This window comes from Octopus bimaculoides, chromosome 22, assembly GCF_046866305.1.
Source record: "Octopus bimaculoides isolate indiv1 chromosome 22, ASM4686630v1, whole genome shotgun sequence".
Classification (NCBI taxonomy): domain Eukaryota; kingdom Metazoa; phylum Mollusca; class Cephalopoda; order Octopoda; family Octopodidae; genus Octopus; species Octopus bimaculoides.
The window spans coordinates 33,490,118-33,511,994 of record NC_142949.1 but is presented as its reverse complement, the minus strand read 5'-3'; the positions used below and the strand labels follow the sequence as shown (position 1 = coordinate 33,511,994).

The window sequence follows — 21,877 nt, the reverse complement described above, 5'->3', positions numbered from 1 at the left end:
TTTTACCAATCTCGTTATCTTTGAGTTTAATCAAAGCAAAAGAAGTTGAAGTGTGACTATCCATTATCTAATTAATCATCTCCTATTAACCCTTTACATGTCCAAAGCACTTTCACAAGTTTACCCAAAATATTGAACTTTGTTTTCAGGCTTTTGGTTAGCTCTTGTTTCATACACTTGGAGCAATGTAAAACTTTCCTTTCCTAAGTCCCAATTTACTCCGGCAGTTGAAAGAAAATGGGACTGTGTATCATATACGATGCATGGATGCTAGGGAAATATGCCCTGCCTGTCCAAAGCATCTTCATATGTCTGTCCAAAATGCGACAGGCTCCAGTCGTCTGTTAAAAACGTAACTAGAAATAATCAGTGATACAGATAGAGGGACAGACAGACAGACAGAGAGCTAAGTTATTGTTGGCACATTTAATACAAGATAAATATACAGTGTGACAGGCAGGTAGACATACAGATATATGAGTAAGCTAGGTATTAACATATTTAATATATGGATTTTTATGAAGGTGACTAGAAATAATTATGCAGCAAAACAGACATACAGACAGATATACAGAGTTGAGCAAGTGTTGTAATATTTAACTCTTTGAGTTTAATTAAAGCAAAGGAAACTGAAGTGTGACTGTCCATTATCTAACTAATTCTCTTGTATTAACCCTTTGCCACTTAAAAGCATTGTCATAAGTGTGTCCTAAATGCCCAAACTGGTTTTCAAACTTTTAAATCTAGTGGTGAGGTAATCCTTGAGAGGATGAGAGCTTTGTGTAAGAAGGATCCAACTGGAGTGGCCATGTGAGTTTATATCATACACGAAACTCAGCTTGCGAAGACTTATTGAGGCAAGCGAAAGCGAAATCAGGATGGCACCTGTGCCCAGCGTCGCCTTTCTGGCACTTGTGCCTGTGACATGCGTAAGGATTTTCGAGCGAGATCGTTGCCAGTGCCCCTGGACTGGCTCTTGTGCGGGTGGCACATAAAATACACCATTTTGAGCGTGGCCGTTGCCAGTACCGTCTGACTGGCCTTCGTTCGGGTGACACGTAAAAACACGCACTACACTCTCTGAGTGGTTGGCGTTAGGAAGGGCATCCAGCTGTAGAAACTCTGCCAAATCAGATTGGAGTCTGGTGTAGCCATCTGGTTTCACCAGTTCTCAGTCAAATCGTCCAACCCATGCTAGCATGGAAAGCGGACGTTAAACGATGATGATGGTCTAGTCCAGGCCTGGCCAACTTGGATTACATTGCAGGCCACTTTAATCACAGAAAGTTTTTTGAGGACCACTGGTATTCTGACAGAATTGAAAGCATTTTGCTTTCTCATGCTATTATTACAATAATGAATGAACGATCGTTGATTCAACATGAAATATTATCATTGCAAAAACAGTAGTATCTTTCATTTTTTACTTTTCATTACAATCTTTTGATAAGGTTTTTAAAATGCTTGTTTAAATAAACTCATTTCAAGAAAGTATCAGGCGGGCGTCTGAAGCAGTTGGAGATACGATAGTTTGACCAAAAGAACCGGCTATTGCAATCAAAATTAAATATTGGGGAAAAAAAAAAAAAAAAAAATTTGGTCAAATTTAGACATACTATAGTTTAACATAATAACAAAAATATGTATCTTCTATCTTTCATTCGCTTATTTCAGTCATTAGACTGCGGCCATGCTGGGGCACTGCATTGAAGAATTTTTAGTTGAATGAATCGACCCCCCCCACCACCACCACAGTACTTATTTATTTATTTATTTTTTTTACACTATATACTTGTTCTATCATCCTCTTTTGCTGAACCACTAGATTACAGGGATGTAAACCCACCAACACCGGTTGTTGAGTGATAGTGGAGAACAGACAGATGGACACACACGCACACACACACACACACAAACAAACAAACAAACACAACGGGCTTCTTTCAGTTTCCGTCTACCAAATCCATTAACAAGGCTTTGGTCAGCCTGAGGTTATTGCAGAAGGCAGTTGCCCAAGGTGGCATATGCAGTGGGACTGAACCTGGAACCATGTAGCTAGGAAGCAAGCCTCTCAACTGCACAGCCCTGCTTACACACACACACACACACACACACACCCTCATATATGCTTATACATGTATACTGTATCAGGTTATTTTGCAGGCTACACCTACTAACTCACCTGCTTAAAGATTCTAAACCATCTGATAAGAGATAGCGTGGCAACTTTACATTATAAACTCTGTAAATAGTTGCCTCTCAATCTTGCTATTTGTCCTTATTTCTTATCTGTTTATTCTTGATTGCAGGGGCGGTAGGGGTTGGGGGCAAAACAAAAAACCTCATTTTTGACCCTTCGATAAATACTTTGACCTAAGTCCGGAAGTGGAATGGCACAAAACATAATCAATAAAATATATGTATAACTTTTGTTAATTCTGTCTGTCTGTCTTTCTCCTATATATATATATATATATATATCATCATCGTTTAATGTCCGCTTTCCATGCTAGCATGGGTTGAACGATTTGACTGAGGACTGGCAAGCCAGGAGGCTGCACCAGGCTCCAATCTGATCTGGCAGAGTTTCTACAGCTGGGTGCCCTTCCTAACGCCAACCACTCCGACAGTGTAGTGGGTTGAGGAGTAGGGGCTGAAACTGGACATGGTTTCTCCCGATGATGTCCTTGGCTACTGGATCCGAAGGAGAAAGAAAAAATGTACACAACACCAGAGCTGAAGACACCTCCAAAAGAGGTGGGGGTCACCATGTTGAAAACGGTAGAGGTGTAAGGGCCAAAACTGGATGAGGTTCCTCCCAATGAACGTTTTTAGCCACCGGATCCTATAAAGAAGCTGTCGAGGTAGTGAATCACGAAACATGGTTGGAATTCCTCCTTCCTCAATCAAACTTGCTGGCCTTTTACCAAAATTAGAAAGAAATATTCATAACTGGTGTACTTTAGTTGATATACAGCTAAATCTACTTTGTCTGTTGATTGTAATTGTTTTTATTGTTGTTGCAGCTCTTGAAGAAATTGTGCCAAGCCTCGACAGCAAAACTATTTTCTATTACTGTGGTTCTGTCAGCAACTCCATCAGTGCTGTCAGTCTTGATCAAGTCTTGGAGAAGGAGAGCACAAAACCTCCACCCAGCATCTCAAATTTTAAAGGTAACTAATTTGTCTATTATACTTTACATATATATATATATATATATATATATATATATATATATATATATATAAGTCAGTAAATAGTGGGGTTGTGTTAACCGCACGTGGAGAAATAATAGGAAAATGAAAAATAAGGCAGAATGCTAAACTAGAAGCATATTTTAATAAAGATTTCTAACGGGCTTTCATTGCGAAGCAAATTTTCAAGAAGAGGGAGAATGAAAATGTTTTTTACAAAGAAGTACAAAATGAAGAAAATAATATATAAAAAAATAAACATACCAATACATTATATTTTCTTTGAGCTTTTAAAGTTCAATGGTAGTTCATGTATATAATGGTTGGAAAAATAAGGATGCATGAGAATTGAGAGTTGTTAGGTTTAAAAAAGGAGCTAAAGGTTTATGTGTTAAGCAGGAAGTGTGGTGTCAAAACAGGAAGTGTGTGTAAGGGGAGACTAAAAAGATTTGTCTCCCATTCTCCTTCTTCTTGAAAATTTGCTTCACAATGAAAGCCGGTTAGAAATCTTTATTAAAATATGCTTCCAGTTTAGCATTCTGCCTTATTTTTCATTTTCCTATATATATATACATATATATATATATAGGCATAGGAGTGGCTGTGTCGTAAGTAGCTTGCTTACCAACCACATGGTTCCGGGTTCAGTCTTAATCGACTTAATCCCTTTGTCTGTCCTTGTCTTGCTCCTCTATGTTTAACCCCTTGTGGGCAGTAAAGAAAAAAGAAAATTTCAGGCCTTGCGCCTTTAGTAGAAAGGATTATTATTATTATTATTATTATTATTAAGGCGGCGTGCTGGCAGAACCGTTAGCATGCCAGGCAAAATGCTTAGTGACATTTCATCTATCCATCTTTACGTCCTGTGTTCAAATTCCACCAAGACCGACTTTGCCTTTCATCTTTTTGGAGTCGATAAATTAAGTACCAGTGAAACACTGGGGTTGATGTAATCAACTAGTCCCCTCCCCCAAAATTTCAGGCCTTGTACCTTCAGTAGAAAGGATTATTACTACTATTCCTACTTCTACTACTACATGTAAAGTATTTACTCTTCTTTGGGGGTTAATCTTTTGTCGTTTTTTAATTATTTTCTCCCTCTCTGTTTGACCTTTTAATACAGATAAGCTAATGTTTATATACACATCTGGGACAACTGGATTACCAAAAGCAGCTACAATAACCCATTGCAGGTAGGTGAAACCGTATACATTGTCTCTTCACTTCAGTTCTTTTGTGTTGCTCATTGACAGGAAGTTGATTTGGTCGTTTGTGTGGTGTGGTGAGCTTCATTCATCTCCCTGGCCCTTGGATGCACTTTAGCAAAGTCGGTCACCCTGTTGCAAACATTTGGAATCGGTGTCCTCTCTTCCAGCTTTATCCAGCGTCTGGGGTCTTGTTGTGGAATTGTCACAGTCACATGCGTTGCTCTTCTTCCAGTATCAGACCTATTGTAAATTATGAAAGAAAAAAAGAAAAGAAAAAGTAAATAAAAAAAAAATAGTGGTTAAGAAGCTTGGTTTTGTAATCGTGTGGTTTCAAGTTCAGTTTCACCTGATGGCATTCTGGGCAAATGTTTTCTATTAGAACTCTAGATTAACCAATGTTTTGTAAGGGAATTTGTAAATTTGGTTAACAGAAATGGTGCGGGAGCTCATGTGTGTGTGTGTGTGCGTGTGCACGTGTGTGTGTGTGTGCATGTGCGTACATGTATGTGTGTATGTGCTTGTGTGAAAGCTCATTCTTATTTACCTTTTACTCATTTTATTCATTGAACTATGGCAATGCTGGAGCACCACCTTGGGGATGAGTGGGTGGGGGAATCTTAGTTGATTTGTTCAGTACTTATTCTCTCAATCAGTCGTTTTTGCTGAACTGCTAAGTTACAGTGATGTAAAGAAACCGACACCAGTTGTCAAGCGATAGTGGGGACAAACACAAAGACACACACACACACACACGACAGGCTTCCACACAGTATCCAGTAACCAAATTCACTCATAAGGCATTGGCAAGCCTGGGGCTATCGTAGAAGACATTTGCCCGAGGTGCCGTGCTGTGGGATTGAACCCAAAACATCATGGTTACAAAGTGAGCCTCTTAACCCCATAACCATGTCTGTACTTTATCTATCTATCTATCTATTTATCTGCATCTATCTATCTATCTATCTATGTGTTTAATATTCTCATTCAAAGATATTTCTTCATGGCGTACGGCATCAAGCAGTTTCTCCAGGTAAAAGAGTCCGACGTCCTGTACAACACTCTGCCGCTGTACCACTCAGCTGGTGGCATTCTTGGAATCGGTCAAACCTTACTTGGTGGAACGACCTGTGTTATTCGCAAGAAGTTCTCTGCCAGTCAGTTTTGGATAGACTGTGTCCACTATGGCTGCACTGTAAGTATATTCCTCTACTTTGACAGTCTTTGATCTCTTTTTTTGAAATGGTATGTGATGTCTGGGGGATAAGCTGGGCTTTTCTGCTGTGGTCCCTATCCAGGTATATATAACCCAGAGCACTTTGTAGCAAAAAAGTTTACTTAAATAATGTTTGGATGAGACATAATTCATCATCATCATTTAACCCTTTCAATACCAGCCTACCTGAAACTGCCTCTGGCTCTGCAGTCTTGTTTTCAAAAGTTCTAAATTAAAATCTTCCACCAAACCTTAGTCACGATTTATGTTCCTAACACTAGCTTAATGATAACTAAGTTATTTACTAAATTCTTTGTTATATTTAACCCTTTTGATACCAAGCTGGCTGAAACTGCTTTTGGTTCTGTAGTACAAATGTCTTGTTAAAAGTTCTGAATTAAAATCTTCCACCAAACCTTAGTCGCAATTTATGTTCCTAACACTAGCTTAATGATAACTAAGTTATTTTACTAAATTCTTTGTTATATTTAAAATTGATTGAAAGAAACACAAAGCATCTCAACAGAAATATGGTAACAAAAGGGGTTAATATCCATTTTCCATGCTGGCATGGGTTAGACGGTTTGACAAGAGCTGGCAAGCCAGAGAGCTGCATGAGGCTCCAGTTGTCCGTTTTGGCATGGTTTCTACAGCTGGTTGACCTTCCTAACACCGACCACTTTACAGAGTGTACCGGGTGCTTTTTACATGACACCACAGGTGTTTTTTACATGACACCTGAACAAATTCTCTTATATGTGACAGCAACGACAGGTGCTCTTTATGTGGCACCAGCATGGGTGCTCTTTATGTCGCAGAAATATTCATGAGCAAGATTCAGATGAAGAGACGTTCAAAACAATATTCCAAACAAAGAATATGAACATAGAATGATTTACGTATCTTGTCCAGACCATGTGTTGCTAAGCATAAAGTATACGTTTACAGAATGTGTCTGTATGAATTTGTGCTTCTGTACAAGCAGGTAGATGCTGAGTAATGATGGCTTGTTTAGATAGCTCCTATGAAGTGCTGTGCACATCTGTTGACGAAGTTCAATGACTTGTGGTTCTGTAAAGGACAATGTTGAGAGAAGTTAATACAACACCATTCTGATCTGATAGACTTGGTTGTCCAAACAGAAAGAAAACAGACGTAGTAGATTCTGTCACTTTCTGTGAGAAGAATTTACTTTCAGAAGTAGTGATCTGATTGGCTAGATAGACTTGCCACAAGAGAATCTGTGTGGTTTCGAGTTCAGTCCCATTGCACGTCACCTTTGGCAAGTGTCTTCTTTTATAGCCCCGGGGGCCAATCAATGCTTTGTGTGTGAATTTGGTAAATTGTGGAAGCCCATCGTGTGTGTGTATGGAATCTAGTGTGGCCCCTGGTCTTACAAGTTCCTATCAAGCTATCCAGTCCAAGAATTAATGTAGCTACTCTTATTTATCTCTTTCTCTCTCTCTCTCTAGGTATCTCAGTACATTGGTGAGATATGTCGCTACCTCCTGGCTCAGCCAAACAGACCTGAAGAAAAACAGCACAAACTACGACTCATGTTTGGAAATGGGCTACGACCCCAGATTTGGGAACAGTTCCAGAAACGGTTCAGCATCGAACAGATTGGAGAGTTTTATGGTGCCACCGAGGGCAACTGCAGTCTGAGTATGTCGGGTTTTCTTTTTTTTTGCTTCATTAGTTGTTTCTTGTTTATATTTATTCTTGTAATGTGTTTTGCTTTTCTATTTTTTTTTAATATAGTTTATGTTTGTTTTAATCTTATCTTTCTGTTATTATTATCATTATTATTTGCCTTTCATCCTTTCGGGGTCAATAAATTAAGTACCAGTCAAGTACTGGGGTCAGTGTTATTGACTAGTCCCCTCCCCACAAAATTTCAGGCCTTGTGCCTTTAGTAGAAAGGATTATTATTATTATTATTATTAAGATGGCGAGCTGGCAGAATCATTAGCAGGTCGGGCGAAACGCTTAGCGGTATTTCATCAGTCTTTATGTTCTGAGTTCAAATGCCGCCGAAGTCGACTTTGTCTTTCATCCTTTCAAGGTTGATAAAATAAGCACCAGTTGAACACTGAAGGGTTGATGTAATTGACTCATCCCCCCCCCACTGCCCCAAAGCTGCCCTTGTGGCAAAAATTTGAAATAACGATTATTATTATTATTATTGTTTTTCTTGCAGTTAACATCGACAACACAGTGGGTGCTGTTGGATACACAACAAGAATTTTACCGTTTCTCTATCCTGTCACCTTAGTGAAAGTAGATGAATACACAGGAGAACCGGTGCGTGATACAAACGGAATCTGTGTAAAGGCAAAGCCAGGTAAGAAGATTATGTTTACCATACAATTCTATATTTAAGAGATGAGGAATTATGTACATTATTTACATTTGACAGATATTTGTCCTCATCTTGTTTGTTGTTAACCCAACGTTTTGGCTGATATACACTCCAGCCTTCATCAGGTGTCTTGGGGAAACTTTGAACCTGGGTTCTCATTCCAAAGGTATTTTTCGATATTATTATTATTATTATTATTCAGGTCACTGCCTGGAATCGAACTCGGAATCTTGGGGTTAGTAGCCCACACTCTTAACCATTATGCCCACGGGCATATGGCGTAGTGGTTAAGAGCGTGGGCTACTAACCCCAAGATACCAAGTTCGATTCCAGGCAGTGACTTGAATAATAATAATAATATCGAAAAATACCCCTCCCCCCCAATAAATTTCAGGCTTTGTGGCTGTAATAGAAAGGATTATTATTATTATTATTACGTAAGACAGCGAACTGGCAGATTCGTTAGCATGCTGGGCTAAATGCTTAGCAGTATTTTGCTCACCGCTACGTTCTGAGTTCAAATTCTGCTGAGGTTGACTTTGCCTTGCATCCTTTTGGGGTCGATAAATTAAGTACCAGTGAAACACTGGGGTCAATGTGATCGACTAGTCCCCTCCCACCAAATTTCTGGCCTTGTGCCTTTAGTAGAGACTATTATTATTATTATTATTAATCTGCCTTCTGTTGTAGCTCCTCTCATTTGAATGGAATGATAATCTTGTGAGCTTCCTGGCAATGTCACTATTGCTGGTACCATGTGGTACTCCAGCATGGCCAGATTGCAAAGACTGAAGCTGGTGAAATTTGGGAGAAGGGCAGCATTTTGATGTATGTATTCTGGTTTGTTTGTAGCGTTTGTAATTCTGTTTACCACGTTCAATTCCCAGGCGAACCAGGTCTGCTTGTGGGGAAGATTGTGAAGGGAGACCCAACTCGGGAGTTTGATGGTTATCTCAATCAGAAAGAAACAAGCAAGAAGATAATTCCTGATGTTTTTAGAAAAGGTGACAGGGCCTTTGCCACTGGTAAGTGTCTCCATCTTTGGTCAGTTTGGTTAAGCTCTCTCTCATTGTACTCCATTTCTTCTTTCTACTTTCTCTTTGTATACATGCACACACAGTTATGTATTATATATATTATATATATGGGTCTGTCTGTCTTTCTCTCCATATATATAGATATATATATACATACGCACGCACACACACACACTTAGGCATGGCCTGGGTCCATCTTTGGCCAAACATCCAGCAGGGTGGCATCCTTTTGATGGCTAAAACAATGCAAAGAAATATGCATTGTGATCAGCGATGTGTAACAACATCTTATAGTCTGGTTAGTCACGTGAGATATATATATATATAGTTATGTGGAGAATGGAGAAACAAACACAAGAAGAAGCAATCTCCACATAATTAAATCAATGGCTAACTAGCCCAGTTGACTTGCTTCTTCTTGTGTTTGTTTCTCCATTCTCCACATAACTATAATCATAAACTGCGGTTTAAACAATAAATTACCTGCCTCTGGATACCCTCTAACAAAGACGTTACCCACACAAGTAATCTCCAGGAGTGCCTCCGGATTTAAATATCCCCTGGTTGCTTGGATACTTCAGACTACTCCTGAAATATTGAAGCAATCCTATCATTTACCTATATATATATGTATGTGTGTGTGTGTGTGTATAAATTTGTTGCTATGTCCCTATGTATATAAGATATAACTGTCTTTATATGTATATAGATGTGTGTGTGTGTGTGTGTGTATAGATGTATACACATCTCTCTCATTTTGTTCTCCTTCTCTTGTTCTACTCTCTCCATCCTATACTGTCTCCAGTCTCTATATCCTTCATACACACACACACACTCTCTCTTGCTCTTTATTCTCTCTCCACAGGGGATATACTTTCTATGGACGCCTTTGGCTACATGTATTTTCGAGATCGGACAGGAGACACGTTTCGATGGAAAGGAGAAAACGTATCGACATCAGAAGTAGAAGCTGTTATAAGTAACATTTTAAAACTGCAAGATGTTGTAGTGTACGGGGTGGAGATTCCAGGTGAGTGCCATTGGATTGTCTCTCATGCTAATTAACAGCTTTTGTTGTTCTTTGGAATGGTAGAATCTGAAAAAAAATTTTTTAAAAGGTGCTTTACATTCCATGACTACCATTGAGATTGATCTGGTACCGGACAAGGATTCGGGATTATTTTTCCAGTTTTTTTTTTTTACATAATTTTTGAGAGTGGTTAGGTTCGTTTTTAATATTCTTGTTCGTGAGAGCAGTCGAATATATTTCAGATACAGTTTTATATTTAAGAGATGAGGAATTATTTGCATTATTTACATTTGACGGATATTTGTCTTCATCTTGTTTGTCGTTAACTCAACGTTTCAGCTGATATACCCTCCGGCCTTCATCAGGTATCTTGGGGAAATTTCGAACCTGGGTTGGTAAGTTACTTACCACACAGCCACTCCCTTACAGATTTCTTGCTTTAAAGTGATTTGAACTAAAAAAAAAAAAAAGTACTGGGTTAGATTCATTCAACTAAATATTCTTGAAGGTGCTGCACCAGCATGACCACAGTCAAATGAGCGAAACAAGTAAAAGATTTTCTGAATTAATTGAAGAAAGGCAGTGTAGTTCATAAGAGACACATTACTATACCTGTCAATAAAAATAATATATAATAAAAAATTAATTTTCCAGGTGTTGAGGGTCGTGCAGGTATGGCAGCAATAGTTGATGAAAATGAAAGTTTGAATTTGGATGGACTTAATGAAAATATAGCCAAATATTTACCTGTATATGCAAGACCTCTCTTCATCCGTCTTTTAAAGTGTTTACAAACAACAGGTGAGTGTATACACTTTTTTTTTTTTTTTTTTTTTTTACTATCATCATTATCATCGTTTAACGTCCGCTTTCCATGCTAGCATGGGTTGGACGATTTGACTGAGGGCTGGTGAAACCGGATGGCAACACCAGGCTCCAATCTAATTTGGCAGAGTTTCTACAGCTGGATGCCCTTCCTAACGCCAACCACTCAGAGAGTGTAGAATATATATATATACTTATTATAATGTAAATAATTAGAAAATGGAGAAAATCACAGGTTAAAAACATCGATTTGACCACATTTATAGCTTATTTTTAATACAAAAACATGACAGCGATGCCCAAGCATGGCAACAGTTCTCAAACTGAAACTAGTTAAGGGTTGGCAGCTGGAAGAGCATCTAACTTAAACTCCACCAAACCCATACAAGTATAGAAAAGTGGATGTTAAACGATGAAGACGATGATGAAATGGACATGTTAATGTATATCTGTAAAATGTAAAATACCTTTTAATGGAACGGTTATTCTAATTTTATTCTTTATTTTTCGTTAGGTACATTCAAGATTCAGAAAACTGAACTGCGAAAGGAAAACTTCAACGTAAACCTCACAGGGGACAGAATTTATTATATGGATAGTAGCTCAAGGAAGTATCAGTTAATCACTCCGGACATCTACCAGGATATTTGCAGCGGGAAAATAAGATTTTAACATTCCAGTATTGTGAACATTTTTCTATAGAGATAAAAAAAAAAGAACAAAAAACAAAACAGTAATGATGATGATGATGATGATGATCATAATGATGGCGGTGAAAATGGTAATATGATATAAACTAGTTAGATATTTCCCATGAGCAAAAGTGAAAACTAGTCGGCAATTTGGAAAGGTTTGGTTGAAATTTTGGGGAATTTTTTTCCCTTGGAAAACGACCAAACTTAATTGTGAACGCTTGCACTTTTACCAGATTCGAACCCCTAGTTTAAATTCAAGTCCCTTTGGTTTTCTCCTTTGTCTAATCTTACAGATGTACGTATATATACTCTTTCTAAGATACAGCTATTAATATAATTATCTTCATCTCTGACCACGTGTTTTCGTAAGGGGAGTCAACTCGATAGTAGTACCTCCCTTGGTCACTGAAATATTAGTTTTACTATCGTACGACGAGTAACAGTTGATAGTATCAGATTATGTTAGATCTGTAATTTATTGTGAAATAGAATTTATAAGTTGAAGGTTGGCAGTTTGGCTTCTAGGTGGACTGAGCTCACGGCTTTTGCTACCACGAATCCCGTAACCTAAATCCACTTTATTTTATAATAATTATATTTTTAATCTAATAAATATATTTATTTTGGAAATTAGCGTGTAGTTTATTATTTTGCATAAAACACCATGAAATTATATATAAATAAATATATAAATAAAAAGAGGAAAATTACGAATTATTGTTATCTGATATTACCCACCTTGGGAAAAGTAATATTACCGTCATCTGATGGGTAGCACTAAGACTCTAGCATATACATACATATGCATACAAGTGTCACAGACAAGTCAAACAAAGCAATGTAGCTATTTTACATGATGTTTTTGTAATGGTATTATTATCATCATTATGATTATTATTATTATTATTATAACTGAATGTAGTCCTAAATTATTTTAAACCCAAAGAAACAAAAAAAAAAAAAAAATGAACAATCATTTGTATAAATGTGTGTTTACTATATATTTATATTGTCCTATTGTCATCGAAACTAGCAGACAATCTTTGCTCTTCCCCTTTATTTTTACACACATACAAAGAAACATACAACCACACACCCAAACACATTTGTACGATTTTCTCTTTAAGGCCAAGGAAACTTAGTAGACAATCTTTGCTCTCCTCCTCTTTCTATCTATCCACAAACATACTCAATCGCAGCTGTCTTTCTGGAGCGACGGCCCCACAGGTCACATTATGACCAATTTACCAAAAGGTTGATTCATTCAAGATGACATTTCGTTTGAAAAATGTGTGGCATTGCGTTGAAGTTAGAAAAGACATAACGTGTATCTTCTCCTTCCCTACCTTTCTCTCTCTAACACACAGATATATATATATATATATATATACACCGGCGTTTCGAATACATACATACACACAATCATTAATATAATATATTACAAGGCGGCGGCGAGCTGGCAAAATGCTTAGCGTCATTTCGTCTGTCTTTATATTCCGAGTTCAAATTCCGCCAAGATCGGCTTTGCCTTTCATCCTTCCCGGGTCGATAAAATAAGCACCAGTACTCCACTGAGATCGACATAATTGACTGAGCCCCTCCCCCAAAAATTGCTGGCTTTGTGCCAAAATTTGAAATTGGTGTGTAAGTTACAAGTTTTGGAAGAATTTCAAATTTCATTATACTAAGAAAGTTTCAAGTACCCCAAAAAAGATTACTTAATTGTTGGTTCCATGCAGTTGCATGTCATGGAAACGCGCGAGTTTTAACCTGCAGCCAAATCTTAAAAATAATATGCCAAAAATTAAATATCACATTCACTTATGAAAAAAAAACTGTAACAGAAAAAAAAAAAATGTATCCCTTGAACACAAATATATATATATATATATATATATATATATATGTATATAATTATTACAAATAAAAGGGTAAAGGATTATCAATTTATTAATAAATTAATAATTTTTACCAAGCCCTTCGGTATGTAAACACCATTATCGGTGAAGAACTTATTTAAAAGTTCTTATACATTTATAAACATAATTAAGGGATATGTATGTATATATTTATACATACGCACACTCACATATGCATTTATATAAACAAATATATATATACATAAGTACACACACACACACACACACACATAGATATGAGAAGGTTTATTGTATTCCAACCCCTTGGCTTCAGAATACAAAAAACTTTCTCTTTTCTACTCTATCTTCACAGTTATGTGCCGGCCACCTAAACAACAATTTCAACTAGATTAATTTCTCTATAAACCAACACAATTGTGTAAGGTGTATATATGCAAAGATATTGGGTATGGAGTCATGCCACATCTATCCAAAAGACAACATCTTGTTTTTGTTTTGTTTGTGTTTTCATTCGTTTTGTTGTTTTCCCTCATCCCATCATCAACAGATTTTTTTTTCTGTATTTTTTTTTTGTTTTATAAAATTTTCTTTCCTTTGTTAGTCATGTGTAATTTTTTTTTTTATGTCTTTCATTGTCAAGCTTTGCAATATTTCATTGGAAAGTTGGTATTGTTAATGAAATTCACTTCAACAGTGGGGAAGTCAGTTGCCAAAACACATCATTTAAATTATCTTGGTCCTAGGGGAGACGATCTCTTCTAGATTAAGTTTAGCAATTTACACCAAAAACATACATTTAAATTTTTTTCCTTCAGTATAAAATTAAGTTTCTAGTTGTTGGTAGCCATGTATAGTGCTATTTCATCCTCATTTAGAATCTTTCCTCAGATCCCAGGTCAATTTGTTTGGCGATCGAGCAAAGTCATTGGACAGAGAAGACCTTTTAGTCTTATTGAGGACACAACAACCTCTCTAATGCTGGTGCCAGGGTAAAATACATCCAGTACACTTTGTAAGATAGTATGGTTGGTTGGTATTTGGAAGGGTATCCTGTTGTTGGAAACCATGCAGATAACGAAACGGATGAGTGATACACACACTCCTCCGACCATCAAGGAGGGCAAAAACTCCAAATAAGAACCAACTGATACCGACTAACAACCCCTTCGACCAGCAGACCTAACGATGATGATATTTTATATATATGTATATTACATGCATACATCATAAATTCTCTCATAGTAATGAAAAACAAGAGCTGTTCCTAGAGTTTACAATGGTTCATCCAAAGTTTTGAGCAGTCAAAATTATTTTTCACCTTTGGGTGGTGTTAAGTATTAATTAGTAGTAATTAGTGTTGATTTTACATTCCTGGTGTCTACTGCACAGAATTTGATTGTCTTGTTCACAATAGTGAACTTTTAAAATCGAATATTTCCATGAGTTTTTTTGTTTTTTTTTCTTCAAGAAAAATCTTTGGTCGTGTAGAAACCTTACATTTTGTGTAAAATTACCCCTTTCTCTTCTCTCTCTCTCTCTCTCTCTCCTTCATACATATCTACTTATATGACCAGAACTATCTTTATTTCTCCCTCTTGCTCTCTCTATCTCTTCCCCTAAGCTAGTGCATTTTCTCCAGTACTGTCAACAACACTGAAATAAAAATATTTTTTAATAAATATAATCCCTCCAGATTATTCCAGAGATATAGTATAATTCTGTATGGATTTTTTTTTTTTTTTTTTTTTTTTTTTCCTGTTCCTCAATTATTCTCCCTTCCCTGGGTTTAAATGGCTTTCACAGAAAAATGAAATATCTCTTGGACGTCAAACCTTCCTCACCTTTGCTGAATTCTGAATCTAACTCTACATCATTTCATCACTTCTCTAGATCTACTCAATCTGAGCTGATGAGAGCTACGCAACAACTAGAGAGTGTGTGTATATATATATATATATATATATAGGAAATTGAAGAATAAGGCAGAATGCTAAATTGGAAGCATGTTTTAATAAAGATTTCTAACCGGCTTTCATTGTGAAGCAAATTTTCAAGGAGATTGGAAATGTTTTTTACAAAGTACAAAATGAAGAAAATAATATATAAAAAAAATAATATATAAAAAAATAACTATACCAATACATTATATTGTCTTTGAGCTTTTAAAGTTCAATGGTAATTCATGTAGATAATGGTTGGAAAAATAAGGATGCATGAGAATGGAGAGTTGTGTTAGGTTTAAAAAATAGAGAAAAGTGGCTAAAAGTTTGTGTTAAGCAGGAAGTGTGGTGTCAAAACAGGAAGTGTGTGTAAGGGGAGACAAATCTTTTTAGTTGGAGTTATGAACTCTTTTTCAACAAGAAGTTTCTGTCTCCCCTTACACACTTCCTGTTTTGACACCACACTTCCTGCTTAACAAACTTTTAAACCTAACACAACTCTCCATTCTCATGCATCCTTATTTTTCCAACCATTATCTACATGAATTACCATTGAACTTTAAAAGCTCAAAGACCAATATAATGTATTGGTATAGTTATTTTTTTATATATTATTTTCTTCATTTTGTACTTCTTTGTAAAAAACATTTTCATTCTCCTTCTTGAAAATTTGCTTCTCAATGAAAGCCGGTTACAAATCTTTATTAAAACATGCTTCCAATTTGAAATCTTTATTAAAATAAGCTTCCAGTTTAGCATTCTGCCTTATTCTTCATTTTCCTATTATTTCTCCACGTGCGGTTAACACAACCCCACTGTTTACTGACTTATATATATATATATATATATATATATATATAAGGGCATGCTGAAAAGTTCCTGGCTTTAAGGGTATTGTGAAAGGCCTGGTTGGAGGCCCAATGTTCCAAGTTCTTTTACAGGGCTTAGAAAAACTGAAGGACCGTTACAATAAGTGTATTGAATAAAATCATAATTAACAAATCCTCCTGTACTTTCTTTTACTCCAAGCTGGGGACTTATCACCACACCCCTTCACACACACACACACATATATATATATATATATATGTATATATACCATGTTTCATGATTGTTTGTGTCTGTGGTTTTATGGTTTTTATGTAATTTATTATCAAATGGAATTACCACTTCTCTGAAGTTTATGTTAAGCCATCAAAAAACAAAAAAAAAAAACAGTTTATGTTTTTCTTTTTTAATACTGTATATGCTTGAATATAAATCATCTCAAACTATAGATTGTACCTGTGATATAATTACATAAAAGACAATAAGTTTATACAAATTTGTTCCTGTCATTTTTCTTTCTTTTTTTTTTTTATTTTTGTTTTTTCATATTTTTTTTGTAACATTTTCCCACTCATATTAATCATAAAGACCTAATAATGTTTCATAACCTTTGTAGTATATTGCTTATTGGTTTATTTTGCATTTGTTTTACACATTGGGCTGTGGTATGTTATGCATGTGTGTGTATACGTATTATACTTGTATGTGTATATATTCTTTTACTTCTTATGGTGATTGAATTGTAGCCCTGCTGGGGCACTGCTTTGACCCCCCCCCCCACACACACACACAATACTTATATTTTTGAAGTCTGGTACTTATATTGGTCTCTTGTGAAACCACTGTTTTATAGGGACATAAACAAACCAACACCAGTTGTCAGATGGTAGAGAGGAGATGAACACAAAGACACACACATCTATATATATATATATATATATATATACACACACACACACACACACACACACACACACACACACACACACACAGAGTTTCTCTGTCAAATCTACCAAATTTACTTACAAAGCATTGATCAGTCTGGGGCTATAGTGTAATAAGACACTTCCGCAAGGTGCCACCACGCAGTGGTACTAAACCTGAATCCTCAAAGTCTTCCCGCTTTCCATGTACCAAATTTCAATCAAGGGTCAGGTTATTAGTTGACCTAAGCTTTTGAGAGAAACCTTTTACTCAAAGCGCCACCATTAGTTGGAAGGCAGCGAACCATCAAGTACCTGAAGAGTGTAAAGTCAGCTTCTTCACCGTTGCCTTTATAATAAATGTTAACATTTTACCAGTACCGCCTGACTGGCCTTCGTGCAGGTGACACGTAAAAGCACCCACTACACTCTCCGAGTGGTTGGCGTTAGGAAGGGCATCCAGCTGTAGAAACTCTGCCAGATCAGATTGGAGCCTGGTGTTGCCATCCGGTTTCACCAGTCCTCAGTCAAATCGTCCAACCCATGCTAGCATGGAAAGCGGACATTAAACGATGATGATGATATACTCCTTGGCCTTAATTAACTGTAAACGAGCAATAAATAAAGTATTTTTATGTATATCGACAATTCAGACAGAGAAGTAAAAGCGTAGTTGTCCTTGCGTGCAGTTTTGTCCACCCTGTAACCCTCTCTGGCTGAACATTCCGAACCTTGCGGGCTCATGGGTGCTGGTGCCATGTAAAAACGCACCTGTAATCAGTGCCATGTAAATGCACCTGGGTCAGTGCCGTGTAAAATGAACCCTGTACACTGTGTGAAGTGGTTGGCAACAGGGAGGGCATCTGGCTGTAGAAACCATGCCGAAAAAACAGACAATTGGAGGAGCCAGGGCAACTCTTCAGCTGGTCAATTCTATGTCATGCTGTCCAACCCATGCCAGCATGGAAAACAGATATTAAATTATGGTAATGATGATGATTATTATTATTATTATTATTAAAATGAAAGCAAAATATAGAATTCAGAAAAAGAAAATCAGCCAATGTTCAATTGTTACAGTCTGCAAGCAAGCAGGGTTCAAACGCTCAGACCTGCTGTTCTCAACTGTAGCATCCTTCAGCAGCCCTGATGGTCATCCCGCTCTAAATCTAATAAATTTTTCTTTCACCCTTTAGCATTCAGATTATTTTGTCAAATATAATGCTTATTTATTCACATTTTAAAGAAGTAATCCTGTGTTATCTTATAGCTTTGAAATTTTGAAGATGTGATTGTTTATTTTTAAAATGGCATTGCAGGTTAGGTGTGAGAGACTGGATCTGGCCACTTTGAACATGTAAAGCATTTTAAACATTCTTCATATGTCTGCTGCACCAAGACTGACCATGGGTTTTAAACAACAGCAATAGGGGTCAGTGTGAACTTAGTGGTTAGGGTGTCAGCACCATGATCGTAAGATTGTGGTTTCAATTCCTGGACCGGGCGACGCGTTGTATTCTTGAGCAAAACACTTCATTTTACATTGCTCCAGTCCACTCAGCTGGCAAAAATGAGTAACGCTGCGATGGACTGGCATCCCGTCCAGCTGGAGAACACATACGCCATTGAAACCGGGAAACCGGGCCCATGAGCCTGGCTGGGCTTTAAAAGGGCACATTTATTTTTATTTAATAGTGATCAGTATTATTGTTTCGTACAAGAAATACAAAGAGCGTACAATGAGAACTGTCTAAAAAAAACTTTGGAGGGTAAACAAGTCTTGAAAACAAATGGAGACAGTTCTTGTGGAATTGGGTAGTAGACAGTATTAAGTTTAGACTCGGTAATTTTTAAAATTTACATATTTCCAAAGTTTCCTGCTTTGTGCAAATAGACTAGAAAAAAATAATCCTTTCAACTAAGTTCCACCATTTAAAACAATTTATTCCATATCTCTCAAGGTTTCTAAATGTTTCTAAAGAAGAGGCCAATCTTGGATTTATTTGTATTTTTCTGTTGAGAGAGCAAGAACTATATAATCTATTTATAGTTCTAGAAAAAGAATCTAAAAACGCTACAACTTAAAAGGATTCAATACCTGGTTACGTGGTGTGTATATTTATTATATATAACAACTTGTACAATACATTCATATTTTCATATATTTGGAAATAGATTGAAACACCAGTAAAATATCTGATACATTACATGTGTGTGTGTCTGTGTGTCCTGGTTTTCTTCAACAATGACTCTTCAACCCCATAAAGGCTCCTACATGCTTTGTAATACCAACCTGCCCAACAACACCCCCTGCGGCTCTATAATACTAATTCTGTGTTTTAAAAAATGACCTTAATTAAAAACTTCAATCAAAATTTCATGCTAATTTTTGATTCCAGACACCGGCTTAAAAACGACCGAGCTATTTTCCTAAATCCTTCAGTATTTTCAAAATCAATTGAAATGAAGACAGAATATTTCAACAGAAATATGGTAACGAAAATGTTAACAACAAAACCTCACATATGCATACCTGTACATAAAAACATGTATACACACACACACACACATACATATATGCATACACACACATGGGTATGTCTATGTAAGGAAGTAAACTTTTTTCTTATTTTTTCCCTTTTGTCAAAAACACTCCTTTAACCTTAAATAAACTGAAAAAGACCAATAAATAATATTTTTTCCTTTCCTTACTCCATATTGATAATATAATCATAACAGGATTACAATAGTAAAAAAAAAAAATCTATTGATTTTTTTTTTGATTTTTTTTTTTTTTTGGACACGGACAGGTTTCAAACAGTCTGTAAAGATATCATGGGTATTGTCCCTCCTCTTCTAACCAACAACTCTTATATTATTTATTTTTGTGAAATATATTTCAGACAATTGTGATTTAGTCATTTTCCAGTGACAGTGTTTTTGATATAAATGTGTATTATTTATCTGTCTTTCTGGTGTTGTTGTTGTTTTAGCCCCTGCCGCCCCCCCCATGTCAGTCCTAATCAAGGAAACAGTATATGATTGCACAAACAATTATCCCCAACCTGTTTTTGTTGTTTTTCTCCCTTTTTTTTTCTTTTTCAGAACAAAAAAAAAAAGGACAAGATTGTTATAGTTTGAATGTGTTTGACCCTAGATCTACTTGATCAGAACTAGCCTGGGGTTAAACTATATCCAGTGCCAGTTTTAAGCCAATTAGGTAAACTTATTCAAATTGGGCCCTGTGCCAACTGAGCCCCCCCCCCCCCCACTATGATGAATTAAACCCTTTGACCATGGCGAACAAAAATATCCACAAGATTCCTTTTATGTTTTCATGCGACAAGTCAATTTACCCCATGACTTCAGAAAAAAACGTCGTACTACATCCGACGAGCTTCTTTCAGTTTCTGTCAACCAAATCCGCTCTCAAGGCCTTGGTCGGAACCATGTGGTTGAGAAGCAAACTTTTTACCACACAGCCACTGTAATTTCCGTTATACATGACAAAGAAATCCTAAAAAAATAAAAACTTTTCTTTTTCCATGAGATATAGGGTATTTAATTCAAAATACTGACAAAACCTTTAACAAACGACGTTCTTGTTCGCAACATATTTGAAGCAAAAGCAACTAAAGAGTAGATAACTAAGCCTTCACTCTGACGCTGTATGAGTTACTTCCCCTGAATTTTTTACCGCTGCAGCACGGAATTCTCTCAGTGACGAGGTCGCGGTCTCAGAGCGACGAGAATATTTTGGCAAATTAAATTTTAAATTATTTATATTTGACGGATATTTGTCCTCATCTTGTCTGTTGTTAACACAGCGTTTCGACTGATATACCCTCCAGCCTTCGTCAGGTGTCTTGGGGAAATTTCGAACCTGGGTTCTCATTCCTAACGATGTTACTATTATTATATTATTATTCGCCCTGAAGCGGGCAATTGGAGCAGAATCAATTAGGTTTAGTAAGGCTCTAGCTGTAGAACGTAAGAAAACAGAGCGGGATTTAGTTAACAAACTAGACGAGGCTCTTGGGACAGGCATCGCAACCGACGTGTTAGCAGCGAAGTTGGCCCTCGACCAACACTTTGATGCCAAGCATGAAGGCTGCGTTGTCAGAGCTAAAGCACTTTCGGTAAGCGGGGAGGGGACTAAGGCCGCTCGATGGGCCCGCGTGGTTGAGGCGAAGCGTGGCAACAGAGCGACCATTCGGTCTTTGGTGGACCAGAACGACTGCGAGATTTCGGGACCGAAGCAGATGTGTTCGGCCTTTCAGCAGCACTTTGCTCAATTGTTCGGGACAAACGGTAGGACGGACGACGGAACAGATTTCGGTGTGTACCTAGACGGCCTGCCGCAACTCTCGACCAGCGAGGCCGAGTGCTGCGAAGGACCGATATCTGCCTGGGAAGTACGGGAAGCGATGAAAGGCTGCACGAGAGGTAGATCGCCGGGTTTAGATGGTCTGCCTTACGAGCTTTATACGTCAATGCCAGACTTGTTTGCGGGCGTCTTGGCAAACGTCTACTGCAACTGGCAACAAAACGGGAGAATTCCTGCTTTTGTTTGTCGGGGAGTGGTGGCTTTGCTAAGAAAGGACCCAAACAAGGGGGACATTATAGGGAACTTTAGGCCCATCACTCTGCTCAACACAGAGTTGAAGATCTTGGCCAAGGTGCTAGCCAAGAGATTGGCACCTGTCGTGGGCAAACTGATCGGCAAGGCGCAGACATGCGCT

General features: G+C 37.2%; 1 protein-coding gene and 1 long non-coding RNA gene across 9 annotated transcripts in view; one reads left to right on the top strand and one right to left on the bottom strand.

The window, feature by feature from the left end:
* The window catches only part of LOC106880193 (long-chain fatty acid transport protein 4), a 42,194-nt gene extending 22,090 nt beyond the window's left edge, over positions 1–20,104 (top strand). The window contains exons 3-11 of the mRNA XM_089339539.1: positions 3,027–3,173; positions 4,318–4,387; positions 5,393–5,594; positions 7,088–7,280; positions 7,816–7,959; positions 8,865–9,002; positions 9,880–10,044; positions 10,699–10,845; positions 11,384–20,104. Coding sequence (XP_089195665.1) covers positions 3,027–3,173; positions 4,318–4,387; positions 5,393–5,594; positions 7,088–7,280; positions 7,816–7,959; positions 8,865–9,002; positions 9,880–10,044; positions 10,699–10,845; positions 11,384–11,541 — 1,364 coding nt within the window. The 3' untranslated portion in view covers positions 11,542–20,104. The remainder of the gene's footprint in view (positions 1–3,026; positions 3,174–4,317; positions 4,388–5,392; positions 5,595–7,087; positions 7,281–7,815; positions 7,960–8,864; positions 9,003–9,879; positions 10,045–10,698; positions 10,846–11,383) is intronic.
* LOC106880197 (uncharacterized) overlaps positions 3,321–21,877 on the bottom strand; it is an 83,429-nt gene continuing 64,872 nt past the window's right edge. For 6 of the 8 annotated variants that reach the window (XR_001410719.3, XR_016237880.1, XR_016237876.1 and 3 more), the window contains 2 exons: positions 10,333–10,498; positions 3,321–4,642 (listed from right to left, as the gene is read on the bottom strand). This is a non-coding gene — a long non-coding RNA (uncharacterized LOC106880197). Of the gene's footprint in view, positions 4,643–10,332; positions 10,499–11,336; positions 11,476–21,877 lie in introns of those variants that run through there. The other 2 variants (XR_016237877.1, XR_016237874.1) reach the window with 2 other exon arrangements.